Genomic DNA, 10,838 nt, shown 5'->3' with positions numbered 1-10,838 from the left:
TGTTTGCATGTCTTTGTTGTCATTTTGCGTCCCCGTGTAGTCGTTTCTAGCTTCTTTGTAGTTGTTCTGGTCATAGATGTTTTGAGTTTCTGTGTGGTCGTGTGTTTCACTGTAGTCATTTTGCATCTCTTTGAAGTAATCTTAGTCTCTTTGTAGTTTTTTTCTGATCTGCTTGTTTTTTGTGCTCTTCTTGCATTTTTTTTACAGCTCTCTGAAGTAATTTTAGTCTCTTTGTAGTTGTGTCTGTGTGGTTGTTTTGCATTTGTTTGTAGTCATTCTAAGTCTTTTTGTGGTTGCTCTGCTAACACTTCTCTGTAGAGATATTATACTCCAGCACACTATAAATCCTGAGCAAATCCCTGAGCCTTTGGACTTTTAGTCTGGTGCAAATGATATAAAATAGAAATATAATCTTAAAATCTTGAATAATTTATTATGTCATTAGGAAAATATATTTGATTTATATGTTCTTTTCTTTGTTTATGCCTAAAGCCCAGATGAAAAACAGGAGGAATCATCATTTTCAGATGTCTTGTCTTTCCATTAATTTGTTTTTTTTTTTTACTACAGATCTCTGTTGCTGACTGCATCAGACATAAACTTACTGTGCAGCTCTGTGTGCATGTGTGGTGTGTCCATATGTCGTCTCTGCGCTTCTGGACTTCAGCTCAGGGAACATCTGGTGCAAACTCTCCCAACAGCTCAACTCACATTGAGCCCGAGCAGCAGGAGCAACTCCCAGTCTCATCCGCCTCCCCTTAATACCTCACTCCAACTCATCGGCTCTCCACCGGTCTCCATGTGTGAACAGAGAAATAATTCAACAGCAGTCCTGCAATGAAATATGAAACCATCCCTGGTGCCACTGTGCCTGTAGCTCTGACCAGCTGGAACATTCTGTAAAGGGAAAAGATGAGACCTTCAGCTTCCAGGAAGATGTGCCAAAGATTTCTTCCTGTTCTCCCACAGAGTCTTCAAGGCACTGCTGCAGCCTGCAGACACAAAGCAGTGTATTAAGAGCCAATAAAAGATATCACATTTGTTAAGAATTGGGATGCTGAGTTATGAATCTACAGTATGCGAGGAAGAAAATGTGGTAAGTGTGCTCTGTTTTTAACATAGTTAATTGCTAATTAGTGATTCCAGGGTAAGGTAGTACTTATAATAGCAGAAATACCAAAAGAGACCTTAATTAAAACCTCATATTTCATTGTTATTTTAAGAGTGGCATAACACCAAACTGAAAAGGGTCTTTTCACTGACCTCTTGTGGTTGAAAGCCTCACATCAGTTGCAGCATGTGGTCAGGAGTGTGCTCTGTTGTAACACTGCAGTGAGATCACTTCAAATATTAAAAATAAGGTTTCATGACATTCATATTCATGCAGTTTCTTTACAAAGAGCGACCCTAATTAGCCGCCCACTGTTCTCTTCTTTACTGTATTCACTAAACAATCAATGCGAGTTACTCCTGTTTAAAAGCCCCACAGAGCTGTACTGATTAGTAACAACTAGGAGCAGTTAGAGTTGTCCATCAAATCATTTTATATAAGCTGTGTTGTTGCAGTCGGGATGTTGGAGACAGGGGGAAAAGATTAAGTTTACATGTGACTGAAAGTTTCCTGGTTTGAATCGTTGGACTACAGCTATAAAATGGTCTGGTAAATCAGTGATCATCTCCTCTTCAGTGCTGCTGATGTGCCCTTAAGCAGTGTGACTTTTGCACAGTTCAAAGAACTTTAATCATTTTATATCAAGCCTCACAGTAGTTTTCATGACCAGATGGAGAATTAATAGAATTAATAGTGCTTTCTCTTCCCTCATTACCACCACTGATGTGTCCTTAAGCAAAACTGAACCGGACCCTCGATACACTCCGGTGGAAGTGCTCGGTGGCTGACAGAAGAGTTCACGTTTAGCTCATGTTTTGCTGTATGGACAAACATATAGTAAATGTTTGATGTTTGTTTGAAGATAATAGATTTTAATTTGTTTTTACACATAAACACATAATGTGTCTTGATTATATAATATATAAGATGCTGCCATACGCGATTAACTAATTACGGTGTGGTCTTGCTGATAAAAAGTGATGAAATTAATTTTTTCTTGTATGTACAGAATGCATTGGGACCTGTGTTGGTTGGTTATTGTATAAACAAACAACATCGGAAGCTAATTTGCTCGTTCTTTGCAGAGGAATTGAAATATGAAGAAATAATTAAAGATTCTTTCTTTAAAATCTTTTTTCTTTTAGAAAATACTCACCTTTTAATCCTAACATATCTGCTGCCCAGCAGTTAATAATTATATTTCTCTCCCTCTGTGGACTCCCACATAATTAGGTTTGATCTTGATGTCGACTTCCCAACCTTTCCAACTGTGCATGGAAAATATTTCATATTAAAATAGTTGGTTAGTTGCAAGCACCTCGACTACTAAAGCTGCAAAACCTCTTGCTAATTCTGGACCACGACAAAATGGTTTGGACACGGTCACATGTATCAGTGTAACCTACATAAGTAATGTTAAGCGTTGTACTGTATGCCCCAATTAATTGTTTGCTGGGGGAGAATGTACTCAGAGACACCACTAGAGGGAGAAAAACCCAAACGAATCAGAAAGCAGAGATCTGCCTGAGCTCTAGAAATGCCAGATTTGACATTAGAACCCAAAAATATGTCATTCTTCCCCTTTTTTGCAGTTAACATTAGAACCCAAAAATATGTCATTCTTCCCCTTTTTTGCAGTTAATATGAGAAATGTAACCATTTCTGGTTATGTACCTTAGATGAGTGACATCTAACCGTGATCCATTTTGGAATGCCTCTCTCAATTTAACTCCATAAACAAAAAGCTGAATGTGTTTTTTGAGCTATCTAACAATAAATTTACAATTTCTTTATTCCTCAACATAATTTAGCAAAACATTGTTAGAGAATAGTGTTTATCTATCGTTTCAGCACACACAAAATAAACAGAAATATCTTAATTGAGCTTCTTTTACTTGTGGTTTAACTGAAACCATAATGAAACACTGTTGATCAAACCAATTCACCTTCCTTTAGTAAACTCGAGGAGCTAATACTGTTTAAAGGTGTGTTGTGTGCTTCAAGTCCTTGACAAGCCTTTTTTTTTTGAGGTCAGTCTTTTGCTTTAACTCTGAAAACAAAAAGTTCAAGTCTATTCTGGTGGATCAGTCAGTATCAATACTAAAAGCTTAGGGTCACCCTGTTTTAAAAAAAAACAAACAAACTTTCCAACTTCTGACGAAGTTGGAAACACTTAAAACATTTTTTTTTGAAAAGGAGGGTGCATGAGATGAAATGAAAATAACTGAATATTTGTTCAAGGTTACAACGTTTGTGAATCAAAATGACATGAAGCGACTTCGCCACCACTTACTACAGCCTCAAAATATTATCAGTTTAATAAATAGCTCTCTAAGTGTAATATAATATGAAGTCATATTCATAGCAGAGCTGCTATATGCAAACACATTTCACAGTTACAAGTATTCATATTACTGTGTCTGCCCTCTGCAGGAAAGCAATCTGATATCTTTAGGTTTTGACAAAAGAAGGTAGACGAGAATGAAAACTCTGAGTCTGACATTATTTAAAAAAAACACTGCACAAATACTACTTAAAGTGCATTTAAGTTTTGTTTGTACTGCACCTGTAAAGACCACATTATAGGATCTACACAAAGTACCTTATTATATTTACAGTACATGCACTGTATGATCTCAGGCGATGACCCAAAGCATCATCAGAATAAAGGTCCGTGTGGCGGTCACTGACCCAAAGCCAAATTTACAGACCTAAAACTAGGCGTCACATTAACACACAAGTGTTGTTACACATTGATCTACAACAGTACAGCTCTTTGATTTAAATAACTATTGTGTGTACTGCCTTTTCATTGTCTTTATATCATATGTTATAGTTAATTTTTCTACTTTTTTTCCTACTATGTTTGTTATTGTTCTGCACCAACTCCCACCAACCCAAAGCTAATTTTCTGTATGTGAAAACCTACTTTGGCAATAAGCCTGATTTTGGCATTGTGGGCTCAGGAAGTAGAGCCGGTCGTCCACTAATCAGATGATTGGTGGTTCGAGCCGCCGCTCCTCCAGTCTGCACGTCTGAGTGTCTCTGGGCAAGATACCGAACCCCCAAATTGCATCTGAAGGCTGTGTGTGCCATCCGTGTGTGATTAGCTCCTAAAAACTGATGAGCAGTTGGCACCTTGCATGACAGCCAATGCCATCAGTGTGGGAATGGGTGAACGAGATATGTAGTGTAGTAAAACGCTTTGAATAGAAAGATGCTCTATAAGCACAGTTTATTTACCACTCAAGGTTTCCTCCATAAAGCATTGATTATTTTAGTTTCTTCAAGGGATTCTGTTGCCATCAGGGTGGTCACCATTTTCCCAAGAGAGATCATTAAATACTATAGAATGCTTATTCTTCACTTAGAGAGAGGTCATTGCAAATTCTTACAAACACGCACCTCACATTCAACTGCAATCCCAGGAGAGACGACGAAACACCACGCTTGCAATGCTTACATGAAAATACACCACAGTGGTGTCATGCTTTGTCTACTCGATGCTCTAAAGCATTCATTCCCTCTGCAATATATTTCTTTCCTTACTTCAACCAATCAGTTTTGGTGTATGTTTTACCTGCTTTTAATGGATCTTATCTGGTTTTATTTTATTTTTTATTAATTCTTGTTGTGCTTAACCCATTTTATTATTTATTATTTATGTACTCTTCCAAATTTAGTTGCCTTGCATCATTTATTTGTTTGTATGTTTCTGTGTTGTGTGTGTGAGAGAAGCTGCGCTGAACAAACTAATAATAAAAATTAAATTTGAAAATTTCAAATTTGAAGCATTTTGACTGCAAACTCAGACGGCTTACCTGTTTGAAGGGGTTCTCTTGTCCAATCAGGATCCTGTATTTTGAATGTTCAACCTGTCACACAATTTAAAAATCATAAAAAAAAATGCTTTAAATCAAACTATATGCTTAAGTGTAAGAAAGCCACTATGTCATAAAAACATGGAGGTGATGTTGTGTGTTACTCCTCGTCTCTCCAACAGATGTCCCCCTAATCTCATATTTTCCAGTTTGCAGTCAGGAAAGAGGCAGAAATACATATTCCAATGTTTATATTGTAGATACATTTATATAATATCTTTTTTCTTTACAATGAAATCGATCTGTCACACAAGATGACAAAAAAAAAGCACACAATACAGTCAATAAACCAAACCTATAGAACCTATGATTGTCACTTACTGCGAGTCACAAAAAAAGTACATACCGTGAATAAATAATCTACAGAAATATGTACAATATGCACAACAAGAATTCAATGGAAGTGCAAATAAAGCTTTGGATCCCTGTACAGGAAATAAGGTAAGCAGATGTAGACTGAGCCAGCTGTCCCCAACATACAGTATGAAGCAAGAATCATCTAGAAGTCATAAATTTACAGGACATTTAGTAACATTTAGGCTTTGAGCTCCTGCATTTAATGACTTATAATAAAGAGCTGAGCAAAAAAAACAAAAAAAAATCAAAGAGAAAAAAATGAACACATTACATTATGTACAGTGTATCGCATTCCACGGAAAACTGGAGAGTATTTAATGCTCGTCATCCGATGAGGATCAAGGCAACAACCACGGGACTACAGGCGACTGAGAGAGACAGAGGCAGAGAGAAAGAGGGATCCAGAGAGGAGGCGACTCACTGCAGAGGAAAAAAAAAAACCTCAGTGTGCTCCTGCTGGCTTCCTAAGCCGGCACTGACAGAAACAGGCTGCGATATTTAACACTGTACAACTCTGCTACCTTTTCTCATCTAGACCAACTGAAGACCAGAAGAAGAAGAAGGAGGAGGAGGAGAAGAAGAAGAAGAGGAGGAGAGCTGGTCAAAGTAGCTGCATGTATGGTTGTGTGTGTACCTTGCTCCTGTCGAGTCAGTCAACACACACACACACTTAGCACAATGCACACATGTGAGCTGTAGTCTTCTGTAATGTCCCAAACTTTAAAGTCTCTGCTGGGTTCAGTAAGCTCTGAGTTACCCAGAGTTCAAGTACTCCAGTGCCACTTCATAGCAAAACTTGTACTGGTCCTGCGAGACAAGAAGAGACAAACATTAGACGTGCACATTAGCCGGATCAGGCTGTTATACAGAGAGAAAACAGAGCAGAAGGTTTCGGGTCATGATTGATTAGAATGAAGACCGAGATGTTTTCTGACCACATCAGAAAAGTCGATAAAAAAGTCGTGCTGTATTCCTATGCTGGAATACTTTTGGCAAAGGAGCTCTATTCAAGGCCCTTTCAATCTCAATTGATATAATAATATAATAAAACGATGCTAAAATATTAAACTGTAATGTTGGTTGTATGTATAACAGTGATAATAAAGGTAAAGCAGGAGTTTTTTTTGGGGGGGGACCTCCCAGGATCTTCAGTTTGTAGCCTGTTTAATCTACGGACTTATAAAAAGCTAATCACAGAAAATAATAAAATTACGTTACGATATTTTGACTCATTTGTACAACAAAGTCAAGGACACTTATTCTTTATTAATAAGCCAAATAATCTGAAGGGAATCTCTTGATTCAGGTAACTTGCTGACCCCAAGAAAGTAGAAACAGTGGTGTAGCTGTGATTTTTAAAGGGGCAATCCACTGATTTTACACACAAATGTTAATAAACGGGGGAGTTTAACCACTAACCCTGTGATATCAGTTGTAATCAGGATTATCTTGACTGTCCTGGGCTTTGAAATGTTACAGTAACGACAGAAATCTTTCATTTCAAACTGAGTTTGAAAGAGGTTGGTATTTACCAGGCATGAAAGTCTGAAAGAAATGTGAGATTCAGCATTTTTTTGGAGCTTGACCCACACTAGAGACTAGAGAATATGTTGGTGCCTTTGGTTTTTCAAACCCGCCTCTTGTCCCACACCTTCATGATTATGCACATTAACTGTCCTGCCTTTGAATACCATCTGGTACTTTGTGAGGTCATGATAAACTTCAACAATTATCTTTCATCCGAGTGTCAGAACAGCGCTGCTCACCAGCAGGTCCACCATGTTGGGTTTATTGTTCCGTAGTGTTTTGACAGCGTGGAAAACATCCACAGATCGCTGGTGTTGAAGCATCTCGCACACGATGCTGATGGCACAAAATGTCCCACTGCGGCCGCCTCCATTCCTAAAGTTGTCACAAAGAAGCCAAGCGTTATAAAATTAAATATAATTTAGAGTTGAATTACATTTAGTTTAATATAAAAGGCTGATATGAAACTGGCAGAGGGGTGAGGTGTTTTGTTTTCTTGATGCAGTAAAGCTCTTCGGTCAGTAGGTGGAGATGTTTCATTTTTTTAAATGCCCGCTCTGGATGAACTTCCCTCTGCACTCAGTGCTGTGGTAACTTACAGACAGTGGACCACAGTGCGTCCCTCGCCCCCGTCGTACTCCTCCTGCCACTTGTCCACCTGTCGAATCAGCTTGAGGAAGGAGCGTTTGGACATGGGCGTGTCTCTGTACATGGGCCAGCCCAGGAACTGGAACTGCTGCACCATCCGGTAGCCGTCCTGAGGCTGCAGAGGAAGGACATGCCAGTTATCCAGGGTTAACACACACACAAACACATAGGGGTGGGCTGGGTAGTGTGTGTAAGGCGGGAGTTAATCGCTCTGTGTGCAAAGATGCAGTCGGACTGTAAAGATGCAGGGCTGAGCTAAGCCTCGAGAGCGACAAGTAGGACAAGAGATGGATAAGGGCACGAGGAGTCACCGAAGAGATGAATGCGCAGATAGACGGGTTGATAGATGAGCACAGTTACTGCTGGAGACAGATAGTTAAGATCTAAGATACAGACGCTCTAAATCACACTCAGACATATCGATCAATAACACCTGTCAGTGATCATGTGTGATTAGTTTGTATTCCACTTAACATGCAGGTGGTGCCTCTGCCGGCCAGAGGCTGTTACAACACTTTAATATGAGGAGTGTTTTTATTGACCGCCACCGCCGTGGACGGACTGTAGGGGTGAGGAGCTTACGCAGGTGACTGCTGGTGACGCTGCCACGGGGTCAGGACCCTTTCTGTGCTGTGATGTCTGGCATCTCAAAGTTAAAGGGTCAGTTCACCCAAACAAACAAGAAACCCTCTGAGTTACCTGTGGTGGTATGGAGCCATGCAGATAGTTTTGGGTTTATTTAAGTTGCCTCTGAGATTTCTTCGTCCAATCCGATAAAAAGTGAAGTGAAATCATTCAAATTTGAAATTTAACTTGTTCAACAAACAGAATCAGCGAAAAACTGATCAGAGTGACGAACCCCAACATTGGGAGTCATCTGTGACTCGTGTCCCAACCAAAATAACCCAAATCTGAGCGGCCACAAGATGAGTGAAGGGATAAGAAAAAAAACAAACATTTCTTTTGTACAAATGTAGACCACCTCTTCTTTAAATGTTTCATTCAGTAGCGAAATACTGAATAAAAAACGACTTGGATTGAGCTGCTCAACAATCACATCCACACCAAGGTCTTATTGATCAGGGGTCACGAGCCGACATTACTTGTTTAAAGGGAGACACAAGCTAAAAGAGGTTGAGGGCCACTGATCTAAAGCACTGGCTGTTAACCTCTTTGGCTTATTTCCATTTAAAATGCAGCATGTCTACATGTGACCCCTTGTCAGAGGTTCAATATGCCTACTGTTGTACGCAGAAATGGTAAAAAAACATCCAGCATTTAACAGGAAAAAAGACTAGGATAGGAGAAAAACGATCCTATCAAGCATCTTGTGACCTCTCGGATTCATCTTGAACCCTTTAAGGATGATCTAGAGTAAGGAGCATACTGTGTCGGAAAAAGAAAGGATATTTCAGAGACAGTACGTCAAAAGCTGGACTAATTAAACCTGAACTAGTTATACCTGGATACCACCACATGTGAGAAAACATGTTCTCTGTCATTTAGTTGAACCGACTAGTTAAGTTGGAGACAAAAGGTGTCGATGAAGCAAAAGTTCAACTCTGTTTCTTCACTTTTAACGACCTACCACAAGCCGTCTAAAAGACTTGTGGCAATCGCACCTCGGTCCAATCACTGGTGCAGTGGCATAGTTAAAGAACAGAATGACTCTGCACAGCTTGAATGGACAGGCCGGCGTATGAGTGGGATGTGTGAGGTGTGCAGTCACAGAATAAATTGGCTGTTGTGATCACCACAGGGAAGACAAACAAGTTACAAAAGTTACAAAACCAAAAAAAAAGAAAAAAAAAAAGGGCAGCAGAGCAGAAAAACAACACGACAGCCCCATCATATAAATGTCATGTTTGTTTTTTTCTTCTAAGCGAATGATTCGAAGCGTGACCCTCCCGCGTCACCGTACCCGCGCTGCGTTGTAGATCCGAAATATTCTGCTGATGATGTCCTCCTCTAAGTCGGCAGAGACGAACTCCACCTGGATGGGTCCGTGGCGGTGGACTCCGTTTTCTGGCCAGTACTGTGGGCACAACTAAACAAAAGAGGCATGTACACACACACACACACACATTCACACACATAAAAAATGCAGGTATACCAGCACACACACACACACAAAGACACACACAAAGACAAAACACACAAGAAAAACAAACATGGAAGATGATTCATTAGTTTCAGAGTTTAACAGTTTGGAACTGAAGGCAGTGACACAGATTTTAACACAGAGACGTTGAAGAGGTTTATGAGGGATTACAAAGTTCGAGGACATGAATCGTGAAAGAAGGTGAATTAATTCAATGTGAAGTGCTTTCTTTCTTTCTTTTTTTTTTTGAAATATGATGAATTGCTTCACTGGAGAACATTCAGACAAAAGCTGAAATATATTTTTGATAGAGAAAAAAAATAAAAACACAGTATGAGAGCTTTCTCCTAATCAACTGACCCTTTGTTCAACAGATCAAAAACCTTGGCTAATTGTTCTTATCTGCAAACTCTCGCCATTAAAAGCTTTTTTACTTTATTATAAGTATAATCAAAAAGATAAGTTCATGAAAAGTAGCTCAACTTCTAAAAACATAATCTGTTCCAGCTGCTTAGCCCTCACTTCAGCTGACCGCTGCCAATGTTTACACATTACTTTTAGGCAGATTCAGCTAAATGCTGGTAAAATGTGCCCGGTAGATTTCAGACACAAAATAATGTATAATTTTTTTTACTATATTCATTTAATTTGAACATTTATCTGTCAGTGGCTGGTAGAAAAAGTTTATTATGTTTATTATATATTATTTATGTGCTGCTCAATAACCGAATAAACGTTTTGCTTCGGTGCTGCAGTCTCTGGAACTTTGTGTTTTTTGTTTTCTGTGCATAGTAGTTTTATGTTTACCTGTCGAGCTCCTTGATTTTAGCAGTACTTATGTCGACATCTGTGTATGTGCATTAATGTATGATTAAGTAAATCAGAATCTCTTTAATTTCATTGTGCTACTTCACCTTTTTTCCCAACACACCCCATGGCAACCGCAGAAGTATTCTCAGGGGGTAGATCTAGTTTCAGCTTTTATTTTAAGTTGAAAACTTCATGTTAAATGAAAAATAATCCACAGTTGTAGCCCTAATTGAAGGTATCAACCGGCCGTCATTGACAGTGATTTCTAGCAGCAGTGATGAAAAGTACAGAGGGAGGAAATAAACCCCTGAGACGGCATCATAAGAGCCTGCAAAATCTCCCCTATTTCCGTTCCTTAAGAGAGAAAGCCCAGTTAAGAACACGCACCTGCAGAGCACAAAGC

The 10,838-nt window shown here is 39.2% G+C and overlaps 1 protein-coding gene across 13 annotated transcripts in view; it reads right to left on the bottom strand.

The window, feature by feature from the left end:
* Window positions 1-5,168: 5,168 nt before the first annotated feature.
* The window catches only part of LOC104934399 (protein tyrosine phosphatase receptor type M), a 152,020-nt gene continuing 146,350 nt past the window's right edge, over window positions 5,169-10,838 (bottom strand). For 12 of the 13 annotated variants that reach the window (XM_027290399.1, XM_027290370.1, XM_027290375.1 and 9 more), the window contains 4 exons: window positions 9,446-9,571; window positions 7,476-7,639; window positions 7,116-7,251; window positions 5,169-6,156 (listed from right to left, as the gene is read on the bottom strand). In XM_027290399.1, coding sequence (XP_027146200.1) covers window positions 6,103-6,156; window positions 7,116-7,251; window positions 7,476-7,639; window positions 9,446-9,571 — 480 coding nt within the window. In that variant the 3' untranslated portion in view covers window positions 5,169-6,102. The remainder of the gene's footprint in view (window positions 6,157-7,115; window positions 7,252-7,475; window positions 7,640-9,445; window positions 9,572-10,838) is intronic. The other variant, XM_027290379.1, reaches the window with a different exon arrangement.

This window comes from Larimichthys crocea, chromosome II, assembly GCF_000972845.2.
Source record: "Larimichthys crocea isolate SSNF chromosome II, L_crocea_2.0, whole genome shotgun sequence".
NCBI classification, from domain to species: Eukaryota; Metazoa; Chordata; class Actinopteri; family Sciaenidae; genus Larimichthys; species Larimichthys crocea.
The sequence above is the reverse complement of the archived record's forward strand: the minus strand, read 5'-3'. Positions and strand labels throughout refer to the sequence as shown.